At 46.7% G+C, this 18,423-nt stretch overlaps 2 protein-coding genes across 2 annotated transcripts in view; one reads left to right on the top strand and one right to left on the bottom strand.

Annotated features, from left to right (window-relative positions):
• Positions 1-5,498: 5,498 nt before the first annotated feature.
• On the bottom strand, positions 5,499-13,717 carry MTO1 (mitochondrial tRNA translation optimization 1). The gene is made up of 12 exons (XM_032104820.1): positions 13,497-13,717; positions 13,181-13,380; positions 12,644-12,761; positions 11,674-11,963; positions 9,557-9,669; positions 9,229-9,419; positions 8,865-8,995; positions 8,187-8,391; positions 7,934-8,105; positions 7,103-7,221; positions 6,461-6,618; positions 5,499-6,285 (listed from the first exon to the last, which is right to left on the bottom strand). The coding sequence occupies exons 1-12, from the start codon at positions 13,705-13,707 to the stop codon at positions 6,064-6,066; spliced, it is 2,130 nt and encodes a 709-aa protein (XP_031960711.1). The 5' UTR covers positions 13,708-13,717; the 3' UTR covers positions 5,499-6,063.
• Positions 13,718-13,836: 119 nt separating this feature from the next.
• CGAS (cyclic GMP-AMP synthase) overlaps positions 13,837-18,423 on the top strand; it is a 7,929-nt gene continuing 3,342 nt past the window's right edge. The window contains exons 1-4 of the mRNA XM_032104822.1: positions 13,837-14,722; positions 15,768-15,990; positions 16,756-17,001; positions 18,252-18,354. Coding sequence (XP_031960713.1) covers positions 14,171-14,722; positions 15,768-15,990; positions 16,756-17,001; positions 18,252-18,354 — 1,124 coding nt within the window. The 5' untranslated portion in view covers positions 13,837-14,170. The remainder of the gene's footprint in view (positions 14,723-15,767; positions 15,991-16,755; positions 17,002-18,251; positions 18,355-18,423) is intronic.

The following is an 18,423-nucleotide window of genomic DNA, read 5'->3' as shown; positions in this document are numbered from 1 at the left end:
GTGAGGAATCAGAGTGGGATACCCTGGTGAAGGGTCTGTGGCCTGTGCATGGGGGTCAGTGGGGCAGCAGCAGAGTGCACACAGGGTGTCAACCAAGGAACTGGTTTTGCTTATTTCTTCCTTTAAAAAAGCAAAACAAGTTGGAAGGTACCTAAGCTTTTATTGGTGAATCATCCCCATGGGCCAAGTGCATGATTTTAAGGTTCGCCCTCAGTGTGCTGAGGTGCTTGCTAAGGCTTTCTCCTGGCTCTTCTCAGTGAAGCAGTCCAGAACCCTGGGCATCCCCCTGCAAGGGCATCTGCTAGCTCAGGCCCAGCACAAACCCTAGTCCGTGGGTTAATATGCTAATTTTTTTGCATTACATAGTCACTGGAAATAAGCAGAGCCAGCTCACTCCTAACTCAGGGCCCTGCCTGCCCTGCCAGCATCAGTCACAGTCACATTTTCCCTTTCAGCCCAGCAAAATCTGGATTATTTAGTACAAAGGGAAGAGCCACAGCATTTCCCCACCCCAGGTCCCTATTCTGCACAGCTCAGCACAGCTGGCGAAAGCTGCTGACTCCAAACCTGCACAGAGATGGAAAGGCAAGAATAATGTCCCCTTCTGGAGGGGATTGATTGCAGGTAGGGTTGAAATTTAAAAGCAAGTTTCAGGTTCCTCTTATCTGCAGCCACCTGGACACATCTTAATCAAAATACCCATTTTTTCCTTTGATATATGTATATATATGCACATATACATGCACATCTATATATTACATATAACATATATATATGTATCTCTATAAATTAATAAGGTGCCTACTTAACTTTTTTTTATAATTGCAGTTGCCAGACTTCTTAAAAATCTGCAGTTCCTATTTTGAAGATGAATTCTAAGCTAATTCCTTATTAAAGAAATAAATGAATGAATGAATATTTAGTTATTGATAATTAGTTATTATTTTTACATATTATTGATGTTATTTGTTATATATAGTTGTTGTTATTATTATATATTTCATTAATATTTAATAAATATTTAGTTTATAAGCTAGGCTGTGGTTCTGCTAATAGGACATGAATATTTTGGAGAAAGAGATGTAGGATTGTTGGTGTTTAGTTCTCTCTTTGTAAAACAAGTTCTTTAATAGCCTTTCCCAGAGGAAAAAAAGAAGGAATAGATGAATTTAAATGTAATTATAAGTTTGCTTGACTGATATTACTAGTAAGAGTAACTAATATCACCTAGCCTGCTGCTAAAGCACTTCTTTGGATGACAGTATCCTAACTCTTTAGAGAAGGAGGGGGTGTATATATGCGCCTAGGGAGTGGGAGAAGGAAAACCATCCTGAGCAGGGGTTCTGCACTACTGCAGTCACTTCCTTGTGAGGGGAATTCCTGCGGCTCATTTCTGGGCACGCATTCCCCAGATTGCTACACACGTGGCACAGCTGAGGAGAGCTGAGATCACAGCCTGTGACGCGACCACTCCGCTCCTGAACGGCCGCTTCCAGCTGGTGCCTGACGCCCACCACTGTCCACCAGCCAGCTCTGGGGCAATGCCACCAAGCTGGCCCTGTCACATGCCACCTGGCCAAAGTCTCCCGAGGTGCAGTGGGACAAGGACAAAACCTCGCTGAAGCGCCAGCTCAGCACTACCAGGCACAGCAGCCGTTCCACTTGTGACTCCAAAATCCCGTACACGTGTGACACAGGCCACCACCTGGTCACACGCGGCAATTTTCAAGTTAAACCACAGTAAATTGCAAGGGAAGAAACTGGTCACGAGGCTGTTGTCACCTCCCCTCTCCTCTTGCTTCCCTGTAAGGCAGAGTGAGCTCATTTCCCACCTGGCTCCATGCCTGCTCTTCAGTTAACCACATCAAGCACTAAGTCACTCGGAAAAAGAACGAACGGCGTGCGCTTATCAGTCCCCAGCGGTGCCTGATAATGACCCTCCTGGGGCTTGTGCTGGCAGCTGCAGCTGATGCTAGACATGAGCACCTTCACCCTTCACTTGTTCTGCCTCCGTCTCTCTCGCAGCCCAGGCCTTCGCTGAGCTGTGCTCCTCCCGGGAGCCCTCTGCAGCCCATTCGTGTGGCTCTGCTGACCCACTCCTGCAGCAGCAGGGGGGCATCCACTCTGTGGGGACACTCGCTCTGTAGGGACACAGGGAAGCTGAGGGCATGGATATGCCTGTTCGTGGCTGAGCATCCCAAGGAGACATCACAGGCCATCAAAATATCCAGTCTTAGGTCTGCAAAGAGGTGAAGGAGGTGCAGCCTCCAGCTTTCAGGACAGAAAGTTTGCCACTACTGCATCCCTTGGCACAGAGGTCAAGGCCCACGGGGGCATGGTGACCACACAATGATGAGTACGGAGTCAGAGATCCTCTGACGGGGATCCACATCAGTCTCCTCCCTCAGAGTTACACTTGAAGGGTTAAACCTGCACAGCGCTTTAGAAAGGAGACAAAAAGCACAATTTGTTTCCCCAAAGCAGCACTGTCATTAAAAAACCAGATCAAGAACCAATCCTGTTTTCTCTGCCCTTTATGTAATAGCAATTGCCAAGCAAGTCTCCCATCTCCCATCTGAATGCCTGGACACCACTAATTTTAGTCAAAGGAGGGGAAAGACACCTTTTATTTCTCAGTAGCCCCATGAAGTCAAGGCGAAAGATGGAAACAACACCCTGGAAGGACTCTGGGCAGCACTGGCCATGGTTTAATGGGAAGAGCTGAGAGAACCTTCTTGGTGGAAACAGTATCTCCAAGGGGACAGTAGATTCCTCCCTGCATCCACTAAATGACATCCTGAGATACTTGTCACTGGTTGAGGAAGATAACCTGGGAAGCATAATCATCAAAGCTGGTAACCCCTGAGTGTTTAAAACCACTGCACGTGAAGACTGTTAGTTAACAAAGTGCAAGGGCAGTGCACAACTGGGAGGCACAATGTGCTTGCCAAGGGCCAGCCAAGTGGGGGACTAAGACAAGCAGACACTGCTGCACCATTGCAAACATCCCAGCAGCACTGAGACCATCTAAGGTTGTATCTTTTAGTGTCTCCTAGCATAAAATGTCTTTCCATTTTTCTCTTGCTTTCATCTCTCAGGCAGAAATAAAGAAAAGATGAAGAAACTGCTCAGTTCAACTACCATATGAAATGAAAACTAGAGTAGGGAAGAAGCTGTCTTAAAAATCTGGGATAAGATAGAATGGTAGAGATTGGAGGAAAAAGTGCTGATCACCAGGCCTGTGTTCTGCAGGAGGGAAAAAGAGACATACACATTGAAGCAGGGAACACAAAGACACTTGGTATGTGCAGAAAGTTAGGTCAACCTCACCACACACCCTCCCTCACTGCTTGCCTGGTCACAGCAAGGATTACAGGACAACAAAGTGCCATTCATTACTGCACAGACAAGGAAAAGCAGACAGCTGTGTCAAGAGCAGGCTCCTCCAGTTCTGCCCTTCCCATCCTGTCAGCCCTAGCAAGGCCACAGGACCTGTGAGGGTCTAAGCTCACTTTGTCTTCATGTAAAAACCAAACCTTGGGCCTTGTAACAAATCCCCAGTGGTTAGAAACCAGATGGCACAAGGTGTCCCTCCTATCTGCCCATGCTACTTACAGCAGATTATTCAGCCTTTCTGTGCTTGGTTTTCTTAACAAAATGAATAGAACTGCTTGCAGCAATGATTTCTTTTCACGTTAAAAGTCATCTCAAACAAGAACTGTTCAACCAGCACAAAATACTGTGGCAAGTTCTGTTCTCATAAAACCAATACCTGAGGGACAGCCAGTCCTCAAACTTGTGCATATGCCAGGTTTTCCATTTCAGCAAATATGGACATCATTAACCTACATAGGTGAACAGAAGACACCCTGTCTTAACAAGGGAAGTCACCAGTGGCCAAAGACCCACTTTATGCTGAAACAGAAAAAGCAGTTAGTACAGAAGATCTGCTGGGAAGCCATGCATCCATGTGCTTCTGACTTCAATTTCCCCTGAAGTTAACTCCTCCCCCCTCCTTAGACCACAGCTGTGCATTATTAAATTGTTAAAGGTAAGAAATGCAGAAGTCCTCTCCTTCTGCTCTTCCTTTGACACTGGTGCAGCCCAGCTCAGTGGAATCACGCTTTCATTTATGCTGCATGTGTGAGACCAGAAGCACTGAAATAAATTTAGCCTGGAAAGCTGAGGAAAGTGTTTCCTTTTGTAGCAGGGAGCAAGGTACTTGCCTTTAAAGGTACACATTATTGAAAGCTAAATAGTCCTGTCAAATGACCGCTGACAAGGACTAGGAAATGCAGTTTTGAGACTGCATAATCGGATTAAAAGTGAGAGGATGAAGGTATCAATAGGGCCTCCTTCCTAGGCCCTACAAACTAGATCTAAGTTTTTACAGATACCACTGCATCAAACCCAAACATAATACAAACATAATGCAGTGAAGAAAGCATACAACTTTCTTGACTGGAAGTTCTGCCTCTTTGAATAGACAGATTAAGGATTTTTTTGGATTCACATAGCTGGAATTCCATAGGCACCATACCTAGACCCAAAATTACACCACAGAAAGCACACCTGCCTTTCTTATGCTGAACTTAAGGCTTGCAAGGTTGAAGTAAATCTTTGAGCCAACAAGGATTGAAGGAAAACAGGCCACAAATATAAAGAGGCACGTAGATGTTAGCTTTCCCAAGCCATTCTGGCATGAACCAACCTACAGATCACGTGTCTAAAGCTCTTCCACACAAGCCAGCGGCTGGTGACAGGGAAGTGCTTTCAGGTAGATGGATGATGTCCCAAACAAAGCTGCAAACTCTGCTCATCCTCCTGCTGCATGACAGAGTCTCTGTCAACAAAAAGGATTTGCTCTGACTCCTTTCTTTGGACAGAAAAGCAATCCTCACCCAGAGCAAATACACCAGAGAAATTTCCAGAATCGTAATTCCAAAATGACAGATATCTATCTATCTATCTATCTATCTATTTGGGTCATGGTTGGACTTGATGACCTTAAGGGTCTTTTCCAACCTGTAAGATCCTCCGATTTAACTGCAACAAAAAGTGTTCTGAAGCCAGAGGATATTCAGAAATGAGACCAGCACCAGAGACTGCTGCCCGACTCAAGCAAGGATTTGGTAGGTGCACAGCAACACCCTGAATCCATACATATTTCTGGCAAGCAACTGCTCAACTGCCCAGTTGACCCAATTGACTTGGATCTCGCTCAAATCAAAGTTCTATTCCTCTCAGTTGCAGGACCAGTGCTGATGACAAACCCTTGGGACCCACTCCTCCAGCCCCCAGCATTTCAGACAGAACTTCACAGTGCCCGGGCTGAGGTCCATGGGGCAGGTTCCTGTATGTCCCCCACCCTCCTCAGCTCCCAGCCTTGTCCAGCTGCCTCCCCAGCTCTGTAGTGAATCTCAGCCCACCTTACGTGTGGGAACTGTGATCTGGTGAACTGGCAAGGCCCTGCTGAAAGCAAAGTGATAACCGAGTTCTTCAGGAAGTTACAAGCTAAGCTTTATTTATTTTAAAAGAGAAAAACAGCTTCAGGATGTGGTGTTTACATTCAGTCTCCTATGTAAATTTAAATATTCATGTGGCACATGTTTCCACAGCCAAGTGTTTCCTAGTGGCTGACACCAGCCAGTGCACAGTCACTGCACAGCTATGAACACAAGTACTGAACTCAATGGAACACACTTTCCAGCTCCAATCCTCTTGTGCGCCATGGGCTTAGCATGGTAACACTTCTTACTCATTTCAGAAGAGCTAAACACTGTCCTTCACAAGATGCAGATTTTGACTATCTGAAGTCTTCCAAATGAGTGGAATTTTAAAAGCAGTTCTCCCGTCTCTCCATTTGCATCAGCAAAATCACAGGCTGTATTTAGGTTTCTGAGCATTTACTTTGTGCATTCATCATCTTCGTTCTATGCAATGACAATGCCACAGAACCCAGCTGGAACTGCTCTGGATCTGGCCAGCATGGGTGTCATCTGGGAAGAGGCTCAGGAGCACAGGGGATCTTGCCACAAAGTCTGGCAGGATCGGTGCCATTCTCTACAAAGGTGTTTTAACAAACTTTGTCTCCTCTTCAGAAAACTCTGCAGAAATCGGTCTTTGTGAAGCTGCTTTGTCTGAGTACATTTTCCCTGGGAAATACTCCCCAGCCTGAGGCCCAGCTTTTAGCTTCTCTGTCTTCCGGTGATTGGTTTTCACAAATCTTAGCAGGTTAACAATAGCAGCTGGGGTGATTCCAGGGATGCGGCTGACTGCACCAATCTGCACGTGGAGACAGGAACAAGTTAACCACCACCAAACCTACACACTGGAGCTAGTGAGAAATGAGATCAAGACCTGTGGGTATTCCTTTCCCTGATTCTTGCACCCCCACGCCCCTTGAGAAGACAGAAGGGATTTCACTGCTGCTCAGCCCTGCTGTGGCTGAATTTCTCACCGTCTGCGGGCGGTTTGAGTCCAGCTTCTCCCGCACCTCTGCGGAGAGTGAGGCATCAATGGCAAAGTAATCCAGGTCGTCTGGCAGCTGGAGCGCCTCGTCACGACGCACTTCTTCTATTTCCTGCTGCTGATTGACTACACACCACTCATAAGCAGCTGTGGTGATCAGGGGAACAAGAAAACCAGATATAAATAGATATTCACGTGAAATAAGTCACTTGCAAGAAGTCTTGGAAGCACAGTGAGCAATTCCACTGAGATGGTCAAAAGCTCCTAAGGAAATTTCCAGCCCCACGGGCTATAGAGTCTAATTCGCGTCACTGCTTTGGAAGAAGTCATACTCTTTGATTTGTTACGGGAATTTAGATACATGGGTTGTTTGTATCTTCTCATCCCAACACAGGATGGTCTATTTGATGGGGCAGTAAAGAGGAAAAAAACCCAAAGAGTGATCTTACCCACCAAAGAGTGAAACACTGGTGCACAGAAAGGGCTGCAGCTTATGGTAAAAAGTTCACACTCTGATCAGAGCGTTTCATTTCTCTAAGCAGCAACATAAAACACAGTAGGACAATTGCTCTCCCCTTACTGAACAAACCTATGCAGATCACCATGAGAGAGCCTAACCCTTGTACTCTACCTTCTATTTTCAATCTTTCTGCCAGTTCTTTCCACTGAGCAAGCTTGCCCAGGGGCTCTGGGACAGCCTTTGCCAGAATCTCCATGTTGGCATCTTGATATTGAAGGATATCAAAGGCACTGTGGAGAAGAGTAAACATTTATGGTACAAAGGAGTCACACTTGTAAGGCAGACTAATGGCTGTTCCCAGCTCAAACTTATAAAGTACTTAGCATAAGCCAGAACAACTGCAGAGCCAAGCTCAATTCACTACTATCTCCTCTCAGTACACAGAAGAGCTGCTAAACTCTCGAAGAGAGACTCCTCCCATAAAATTACAGCAAGACAGATGGGACAAGGACAAGGGTACCAAGGGAAACCTTTCACACAGACTCTGTCAGCCAGGTCTTAGTCACTGATTTAAAACAACAGAAAAGACGAGATAAAGTATGGGTAAGGGAAGTAAGGGCCTTTGTGTACAAGAACAGCTACCACCTGACACCAGCCTGAAATCAACTGCTGCTTTACCAAGCTTTTAGCAAAGCTGCAACCTACTGCAAAACCGTCACCAGCTGGTGACTTGTGTAAGGATAGCAAGAAGTGTCTGGGCCAGTGGAGCACTCCCTTGCTTTGAGAGCACATGTCAGCAACAGCAAGCGTGGAATACTAAGAACACCAATACCATACTTATTCTACAGGCAAACATCAGATGTGTGTCCCCTGAAGGTGGTAAAGTAGGAACCTTGGAGTACTGCCAGCTTCAGGAAGGATGGACAAATGCTGTGAAACCATTAGCCGGATGTACTAAAGCAAGCATAGGTCAAACCAGAAAGCTCCAGCTGTAACCTTTACCTGACAGGTGACCTGCGATTGCTACTGATGGGAACTTCTGGTAGTAACTGGGACCATTTGGATATGCTGAACTGAAGTGATTTTAGTGTTGCAATCCCATCCTCTAATGCAGCTCTCATCTTAACTGCTTGTTTGTATCGCTGCTGTGACACACACCCAGCTTCTTCAAAGCCTGCAGAGACAGATGGTGTATGAGATAAAGGTCTACAGCCAGGCAGGGCTGGTCACTGCAAGAGCTACCACAGCAAAGCACCTCTGTGGGTGAGCCTGGCGTCAGCGTTGTCCGGCCGCAGGGACATGCGGAACTCCACGCGGCTGGTGAACATCCGGTAGGGCTCGCTGGTGCCCAGCGTGGTGAGGTCATCGATCAGCACACCCACGTAGCCCTCGGTGCGGCTGACGGTGAATGGGGGCTTGCCACGAACCCGCAGACAAGCATTGATCCCAGCAATCACACCCTGCGCAGGCAGAACAAACCAAACACATCCATTGGTCTCCTCTTAGCAGAAACATCAGCACATCTGCCTCCACAGGCTCACATGCCCAACCATGCCCAGGAAAACGCAACAGTCTGTGCCAGTAATCCAGGCAGCTTCCGTCTTGCAGCATTATTGAGTGTCTGAAGGGCTTCTTGGCCCCTGCTGATGCGTCTGGAGACAATTCCCACGTTTTCAATTATACCCACTGCAGAGTCTTCATGCTGAAACACTTTACAGGGCTTTCAATTACTTTCGTTACTGCACCCTTCATGATAACAACTGCAGATACTTGTACAGACACAAATAAAAATATCTTGAGCAAATCTGGAATTAGGGTGAGCAACAAACGTAAGAACATCTCATGAGCACAAAACAGGCCTAGCAAGACTTCACAAAGACCAAGGCAATATCCCTTTCTGAGTGCTGAATATATAACAGTCAAATTTGCCCACCTGAGCTGCAGCTTCTTCATAGCCTGTTGTGCCATTTATCTGGCCTGCAAAGAAGAGACGCTGAACAAGACGCGACTCGAGAGAAGTGGTCAGTTGTCGGGGGTCTAAAAAGTCATACTGTACCCCATAGCCTGTGACACACCACAAGACAGATGTTACAGGAGCGATTGTCAAGGCAATCAATGGAGCAGAACAGCTTATCAATTTTATTTATGATTCCCGAACAAACAAGGAAAAATCCCTGCATCCAAGAATTCGTTTGCTTTGTATTTCCTTTGTTTTGCTACGCTTTAAACAAAACCTGCTTTTCATTAACTAGTAAATAAATATGACCAATAGGTTTAAAACTATTCAGCTCCCTCACCTGGCTGTAGCATCTTAGCTTTTTCCAAGCCTGGGACGGATTTGATCACCTGCTCCTGGAGCTCAGGTGGCAGTGTCATGGACATGCCTTGGGGGTAAATGATGTTGGACTCCAAGCCTTCGGGCTCCAGCCACACCTGATGTTCTCGGTTTGGGAAGCGCAGCACCTTTGATTCAAGAGAGGGACAGTACCTGCAACAGTAAACAGCCATGAGCACAGCCTGACATGGAGAAAATGTAACTTCCCAGAAGCAAAGCAGGAGAGACCCACAGCTCCAAAGAGACCGCCAGCTTGCCCCCTAGAGAGCCTTGTGTGATGCCACACTCACCGCGGGCCCCTGGTGGTCTCCCTGACGTGGTTGTTCAGGTGGAGGTTATCGCAGATAATTTGCTGGGCCTTCAGGTTAGTGCGAGTCAGGTAACAGGACAGCTGATCTTCTGGCTGGAAGAGGCCAAAGCTCGGCCTAAGTTAATGTGGTCACAACACCGTATCCTTACTGAACAATTCTGAGATCACCAAGACCTTTTCCATGATGGCCATCTTTCCCTCCTGGGATCAGCCAGCAGTGTGGTCATACCCACTGTACAGACTGAACACAAGCGATCAGAGAGCCTGAGCAACATGCCCAAAACCAGACTGAGAACAGGACAGAACTTGGGAATCCGGAATTCAAGTTCTATCCTATACGCTCTATTCCTAATTACAGGGTGGATATTCCCATTAAACCAGCATGTTATAGCACAGCATTCACACTGATCACAGGAAAAAAAAAGCTCTGGAGTTAGAAGAGTAAATGCTGACCCTACAGCTAACAGCCACTTAAAAGAGTTTAGTGAAGAAAAACCAAAAGAATCTCTTGGAGAGGAAAAAAAAAACAAACCTCAGAACTCTGCAATCAACATGAAAAATTCAAAGTTTGGAAAAAACCTCACCATGTAAAGTATTCCACTGATTTTCTGAAAAAGAGTCAAGAGACTCCACATTCCAAATATGATAATCTAGCACCGTAACTCTTCAAAACGCTCAGTGAGTTATATATTAGTTAGCCAGGACTCTTGTGATTTTTTACAAAAATTTCATGATGAACTATGTTTAATTAGTTAAGGAAAAGTTTGACTGTGATTTTAGGTGGTTTTGATTTAGATCTGTGTTGGCTGAGTGTCAGTACAAAACCCAGAGAAATCATCTCACTGCACCTGCAGAAAGGAACTCCATGGATCCATATCCCTTAGAGAATTTAATCAACAGTTGAAGAATAAAATTCAATAAATAATTGTTTAATGGTTATCATATAACTACAGATGACTTAGATGCCATAGGACAAGAAAGATATCTTGAGAAAGTTAAGGAGTCAAAAGCCTATACACCCCAGAAAACTCAATTACTACATTGGAGGTGCAGTAAGGGAGCCACTTCATAGGCTTGTACACCCCAGAAAACGTAATCAACAGTAATTGTCTAACCAGGACAGCGAATTCAATAAAGCACTGTTTAGCTGGATAAAACCTGGGTTATCCATTACACAAAGACAGATGATATGCTCTGGTAGTAATAAAAGAAACAGCTATAAACACTTATACCATGATGCAGTAAATTGGGCAGACTTCCGGGAGCGTCTATAAAAAATCCTGGATGTCTGAAAATTGTTGTTTCTTTGAACATGTCTGTGGCGAATAAATTCCTGATACATTCCCAATTTTGACTCAAAATTATTATTAGGAATATTTGTCTAACAGCTTTTTGCTGTTAGACTTAAAACTCTTCATTTCAAAACCTCTCCTACACGTACCAAGGACTTCACGTGATACTATTTTTGCCCCATCCTGATTATAAAAGGTTATTGCAATTCCTATATCCTCTGGGGCAAATTAACTCCTGATACTTAATTCTGTGCCGCTTAATTACATTATGTAAAAATAGCCCATTTTCCAAGACTTTCTTCGGAAAATTGAACCTCTTCTGCTTTTACGTTACTGTTACCCTGCCACCTCTGAGTTCTGTGGCTAAATCCATCCTTTCTCTTTCCTAGTCAGTACTATTAATGATCTCTAATTTCAACATTTTAACCTTATTCCAGAGCTAAACTAAGAAGCAAGACGCTGTCAATCTCCACAATACAGGTGTAATACTGGAAGATTTTGTAAAACCACCCATGTAACCAGCACATGAAGAATACTAGCACCAGTATCACATTTCACACCAGTCTGACCCCAGAAGGAAACTTAAGTTCTCAAGTTGAGAAGTGAAAGTAAAACAGTATTTGCTTTCAAAAGAACACAAGCAGCTTCTCCCTTGCATTGACAGTCCTCAGAAATGTAACACATCCAGTACAAATACACCCCAGCGGCCTTTCCCAGCCACCAGCTCCCTGACTGATTACGAGCATGACATTCCCAGACCCACTCCCCACCTGGCTCTATGTGTACTGGATGGCTGCTATCCCACCTTGATCCACACAGCCTTGCTGAGGAAGCTGAAGGGCACAGGAGGGTTGTCAGCTGCACGCTCCTCCAGACCACTGAAGTCAATGGTATCCTTGGCAAGTCGGGGTGGTGTCCCGGTCTTCAGCCTGCCCACAGCAAATCCCAGTTTCTCCAGAGTGTGAGCCAGCCCGATGGCTGGCTGGTCCCCCAGCCGCCCTGCCGGGTGTATCTCCAGTCCGATGTGGATCATACCCCTCAGAAATGTACCGGTGGTCAGGATAACACTCCTGGCACATACTGTGCTCCCATCCCCTGAAACAGCAAGTTTTCAGAGATGTACACATTTTAGTACCAACAAAGATTGGGATTCTGGTGTTTCTGTCTAACTAGACTAACAGTGTTCACTGAGGGTTTATCTGTCTTCTGTTACAGAACAATACCAGCATTCCAGTAATAAAAGCACCAACGGTAATAACTATAATTAAGCAGCATGTAGTCATTTCTGTGTATTTATTATTCCTAATCAAGTTACCCCTAACAAAGAAAACCAACTCCTGGAAAAAATCCATATCCAGGCCTTTACTTCAGAAAGCTTTTTTGTTAAAACAGCAAGGGGTAATGAAGTACAAGTCTGTTAATAACAGGACCCCATGTTAATAACATTGAGGGCAGCATACACCGTTTACCAAATAAAATCTCAAAACACAGCATGGAATTCAGTATCACTAACCTGAAGAAAATGAACTTAGTTAATGTCCCAGTATACTACCAATCCAGGTATTTTTGACATTGTATTACTTTGTATTACACATATTAACCTGGTTTAGTTCACACTTCGCCTAAACCAGCTCTACTGGCTAATTAATCTTTCTCACTAATGAATTAGAACTGTATAATTAATCTTCCTCATTGGTGAATCAGAAATATTTACCCCAAAGGCTGCTCCTAGTGTGGAGTAACGGAAGGCACTTAACTGAGTTACTAGCACATACCCAGAACAACTCCTGTGACTTGGCATTTCCCAGGACGGCCTGGTTCTGGTTCTGTCAAGAGAAGATCCTCCACAGATGCCTCACGAACTGTCAACAGTGGTGTGTTAAGGATTTCTTTCTGTCATGAAAAGAGTTACTGCAAAAATCTAGGAAGTTATGAGACATATGGGCAATCCCGAACCCTGCTGACTTCTGAAACATCTACTACTCGCTTCCATTCCTACCAGGTCATTTGGCAGACACTCAGTTATGGTACTGCCCTGATCTATCATGTAGAAGTTTTCATTCACATAAAGTTTTAGCTCAAATAAACTACTTGGCCATGAAGCCTGACCTCTATCTAAAACACTGGAGAATTTTTTAAACTATGCTGAGCTCCAACAACTTACACTGCATCTAAGTACCAAACAATACGGCATCTAGGTTTGCTCGGTAAATAATGAAAAGCAAAACATAGCCCCTTCCTTCGTAAAGCTCAGCAGCGTATTCCGACACCCGGCAGTCCGCCCGCCGAGCCGCCCGGCGCGGCCCCCTCACCTGCATGTTCTCCTTGTACAGGCCGCGGTCGATCTGTGCGCGGAGGCCCCACACGGCCGGGCCCTTGCGGCGGTTCAGCACTTTGTAGTGAACGCCGGAGCGGTCACACACGCGGCCGCACAGCCCGTCCAGGGCGTCCACCTCCCGCATGAGGTGCCCCTTCCCGATGCCGCCGAAGGACGGGTTGCACGACATTTCCCCTGAGTAAGGGAGACAGGGACACCCTCAGCACAGCCGCCGCACAAAGTCTCCCGCGACCTCCCCGGCTCAGCGCCGCTCCCCACGCCGTAGAGACCCCGGGCACCCGCGGCGGTACCGATGGTGCCGATCCTGTGCGTGAGCAGCAGCGTGCGGGCCCCGCCGCGAGAGGCCGCCGCCGCCGCCTCCGTGCCCGCATGGCCCCCGCCGATCACCACCACGTCGTAGCGCGGCGCCGCCGCCGCCCCGACCTCGCTGCCCGCCTGGCGGTGCCCAGGGCGAGGCGCTGGGGGCAGCAACAGCCGGCGGCAGCCGCTGCGCAGGAACATGGCGGCAGGGCCGGCCCTCCCGGCAGCCCGAGCAGGGGGCGGGAGCGCCGCCGCGGCTCCTCCGCCCCGGAGCGAAAGGCAGGGCCGGGCGGGAGCGGCGGGGCCGAGCGCCTCCCCGCGGCCGCCCGTCCTCTCGCCCCGCGCGGCTGGAAAAGCCGGGCCGTGCCGGTGCTCACGTGCCCTCGCCCCGCGGGCGGGAGGGAGGAGCCGCCCGGGAGCGGGAAAACGCTCCACGCGGATTGGAGGGAGGCTGCAGACCGGCTGTTGCTGCCGGAGCTTTCTCGTGCCCGGCTGAACTTGGCAGCGCCGGGTAGCGCCTCGCCTCCGCCCCGCTCGCTGGGTTTCGTTTCTTAGGGGAGGCGCGCTGCCTGGAAGAGGAACTCGGCTGAAGCCAGAGGCGGGAACCCCGTCTCTCGCGGGGGCGCGCTCGCCGTGTTGCGGGTGCGGAGACGAAACGGCGGCCATGGACAGCGCGGGCGGCAGGGGAGCGCGGGCCAGGCGGGAGACGCGTCCCGCAGCTCCGCGGGGCCGGGGCGCGGGGAAGGGCGCAGCTCGCAGCCCCGCGCGGGGCCACGTCGCGGGTGAATGCCCGAGCGGCGCCGCGACCCTCCGGGCCCCGCGGACGGACGGACCCCCCGCCCGGGGCGGCCGCCCGGCACGGCGAGCCCCCGCTGCCCGGGAGCTGCCCGCGGGCGCGGCGGCGGGCGGCGCAGAGGCGCTCCCCACCCCGCGGAGCAGAGCGCCGGCCGCCAGAGCCCCCGCGGCCCCGCGGAGCGTCCCGACGGTGCCCGACGGGGCACTCGCGGCCCCGGCCTGCCGCCCCCCGCCGGCGGCGGACGCCCTGCGACTCCGGGAGGTGCTGTCGCGGCTCAGCCTGACCCGCGGAGACGTGTCCGAGGCGGCGACTCTGGTGAACAGGGTGATCGCGCACCTGGTCCAGGCCATCCGCGGCAAGGACGGCTGCTTCAGTTCCATCGAGCGGCAGAGCGCCGGCAGCTACTACGAGCGCGTCAAGGTGGGTGTCGGGGCGCCGGCAGCGCTCTCCCGCCGGGCTGCGGCGGCAGCGGGCGGGCGGCTCGCGCGGGCGCGCCCTGCGCTGCTCCTGCCGCGCGAGAGCAGCTCTTAGCTGGCCCTTCCCGACGAGTTAAAACTAAGAACGACTCTGTAAAGTAACCACAATGCATTATAGAATGATCAGTAACCTGCTGAATGGTGTACTTATGTGCATTCAGTCAGAGACGCTACCTGAACAGGACTCGCGTTCAACCCGCAGAAAGCCCTGTCCTTGCACAGCACACAGGTGAGCCTGGTCTAACAACAGGACCAGTCAGGAATAGCACTGCACCAGAAGCCGTGGGCCAGGTTTTATTTCCTGTTTTTTCTTCAAAAAGCAGGAGTTATGGATACAAGCTGAAAGAAGGAAAATTAAGATTAGATGTTAGAATTTTTTTACTGTGAGGGTGGTGAGACACTGGTACAGGGTGCCTGGGGAGATTGTGGATGCTCCAAACCTGGCAGTGTTCAAGGCCAGGTTGCATAAGGCCTTGAGCAACCTGATCTAATGGAAGGTATCCCTGCCCAGGGCAGGGTGGATCAGGACTAGCTTTATCTCTAGGGTTTATTCCAACCTCTTCACCTTCTATGATTAACCAGTACCTTTTTTCCTAGTTCCAGCAGACTGAAACAAAGTTAAACATGGGGACACTTTATTTTTAACTCTCTAAAACCAGCTTCAGACCTAGCAATGCATTTTTTTCCTTAGTTGATTCCTATCTGCAAAAGGACGACTGAATCCAACATTAATGCATTAATTATTCAGAACAGCTCAAGAATCTTAAAACTATCTTTAAAAATTAATAAGTTGGAGAGCTGGGAAGTAAGCTGCAAATTGCTATTTTCCACCCCAATGCACGGTAATCTTGCAATACCACAGAAATAAACTCATATTTCACATCAGACATGATCAGTACACCAAGGTAGATAAAACCACAACTGGTATAAAAATCTCAGGTTTTATTCTCCTAAGTTGCAGGTTGACTGTTGTATTCTCATATTTGCAGATATCTGAACCAAATGAGTTTGACATTATGCTTGTAATGCCCGTTGAAAGGATTCAGCTGGACGAGTCTGATGATACTGGAGCTTATTATTATGTATCATTCAAAAGAACTCCAAAAGAAAAGGGTTTTTTGAAGTTTTTAGATGAAGATGGAAAATTATCAGCCTTTAAAATGCTTCAAACACTAAGAGAAATTATTAAACAGGAAGTAAAAAACATTAAAGGTTAGTATTGAGAGAGTAAGGTTCAAGCGGAAGTGCTAAAAATCCAGTTACATCGTGCATATGTGTTGCCCTATTGTTAAGAACACGTATTTTCCTGCCAGTCCTGTCTCTCTGTGCCAATGGAGCTGTCACCCCTGCTGTCCCCAGTATCTCAAGTTTGCTCTTGTGTTAAGAATCACAAATACATCATAGCTGATCTTATTATGTTATTAATTCCACTATGCATATTTTCTGTATGAAAATAATAAACATTAAGAGTTCTATTGCATGTTTGGTATTTCCTACGTGACCTATACATCTTGCATCTTATCTGGAGTGTGCAAAGAGCCATTTGCTGAACTGGTAGCAAAACAAAGAGCTTGCTTTTATACAGTATCTAATATTTTTTATTGATCAGTATAGAAAACATATCCCCTTTTAGGGTTATTTTTCCCCAAAATCTTCAGAAACATTGTGGCCAAATCTGTTCACTGTGTGTTTTCAACAGGGAAGCAGTTCATTGAAAAACATTACTACATTTTGAATTCTTAGACAGTAAATCAAGCAAACACACTGTGTTCCCTATTTCAGAGAACTCCTCAACAGGCCTTCTCAATGTTTTATTTAACATCCATAGCCTGTAGGATAAAGAATGAGCGATTGAACCTAGGTATTGTTTCTGATTGCTCATGAGCTCTTTAATAAAAAATGTAACATTCTTCAAAAAAAGGTTTCATCTATCTAATCTATCTATCTAACATGAAATATCACTTTCTTTGTTACTAGATGTGGAAGTCACTGTGGCAAGGAAAAAGGTTGGAAGCCCTGCAATAACTCTTCAGATCAAGAATCCTCCATCAGAAATATCAGTGGACATAATCTTGACTTTGGAGGCTCAGCATAGCTGGCCCCTCAGCACACAGGGTGGCCTCAAAATTGAACAATGGCTGGGAACAAAAGTCAAGAGAGATATGAGATTTAGATCACTTTATTTAGTAGCCAAGCAAAACAAAAGAGAAAAAGTTCTAAGAGGTATCTCAAATATGGACAATAATAACTTATGAAGTATCTTCTCTACAACTTGATCATTTACAAGTGCTATAGAAAGGGTATCCAGATCATGTTCAGTATTCTGCCTTCAAGATACCTTATCCTGGATAGATCCAGCTCAGACAACTGAAATCCCTCTTTAAAGCATCAGATCTGTGGTACTGCTTGTCCTGTACTGAAATGTAAATACAAACCCACCCTACCAGGCTGTACACTGATCATTAGTTAAGAGCATTATATTAAATCCACTCCATCCAGACACATGGCTATGGGCCTTCCCTTGTGCTAGCACTCTTACTTAATAGCAGCATGCACTCTTTTAAGGAAATTAGAAGTAAGTTGCTAAAAACACAGGGAACACCCCTGTACATGTGACTACATCCACAAATCAGATACTTCCGCAGGAAGCAAACTGTTTCCTATCAAGATACATTATTTCTCACTGAACTCTGGTATGGCTACAACATTTTTTCTTCCAGACCACTGTCACATACATTAGTTTGCAGAAACATTCTGATGTATCACTGCATTATGGTAACTGATTATTTCAGCAAAAAGATTTCAAGCAATCTGGTATTTTTTAAATTAGCATGCCCATATTACCAAAAACCCAGTACAGCAGTACTGGTTTATTTGGCAATCTCTTCCTGTGCAAATTAAATGCAAAGAGTAACTGAGCCAAACAGGCAAGGGAAACAGCTGACTCACGCAAGGAAGACAAAAGTGATTGCTCGGTGTTAAAAACAGGGCATTGAGCTACGTTAGCCATTATTTTTGGAAGCACGAGCAGAAGAAGTGTTTTAGAACAGTCACCTTACCTGAAACAAACTCACAAACCTATTATTTGCACAAAGAAAACCCAGAGAACACAGTAAGAGTACAGACATTCAAAGGTAGTAGATTTCTATGAATAATACAGTTCCCTAAATCATGTTCAGCAAATCCAGGGAAGTTCAGAATTAAGCTTGAAGTAAATCCAAACATCCTTAGGAATTTAAAGCATTCAAATAATTAACTATGTCTATATTAATTACATTCTAATTGTCTTTGTGAAGCAGCTGGGGAGTTCAGGAGGAACTAACTGCATTCACTGAATTAAGATTTTTTTTTTTTAGTGGGTGCAAAAAAATTGCTGGTATTTAAGTCAATTACAAAATTGGGATTTTTTCCTAGCTACAGAAGCTGATGGTTAGTGCAGTGTAACCATTTAAGAGTCTTGTGCTTTACTTCAGGAAACACCTGGCGGCTCTCCTTCTCGCATATTGAAAAGGACATGATAAACAACCACGGCAACTCAAAGACATGTTGTGAATCCGATGGACCAAAGTGCTGTAGGTTGGTATTTCACAGGAATATTTTACTTTAAGCCTGTGTTAGCTGGGCTAGCACTGTCTAACACTGTTT

Source organism: Corvus moneduloides, chromosome 3 (assembly GCF_009650955.1).
Source record: "Corvus moneduloides isolate bCorMon1 chromosome 3, bCorMon1.pri, whole genome shotgun sequence".
In the NCBI taxonomy this organism is placed as follows: domain Eukaryota; kingdom Metazoa; phylum Chordata; class Aves; order Passeriformes; family Corvidae; genus Corvus; species Corvus moneduloides.
Note: the sequence above shows the minus strand (reverse complement) of the source record. Positions and strands in the feature narration are given on the sequence as shown.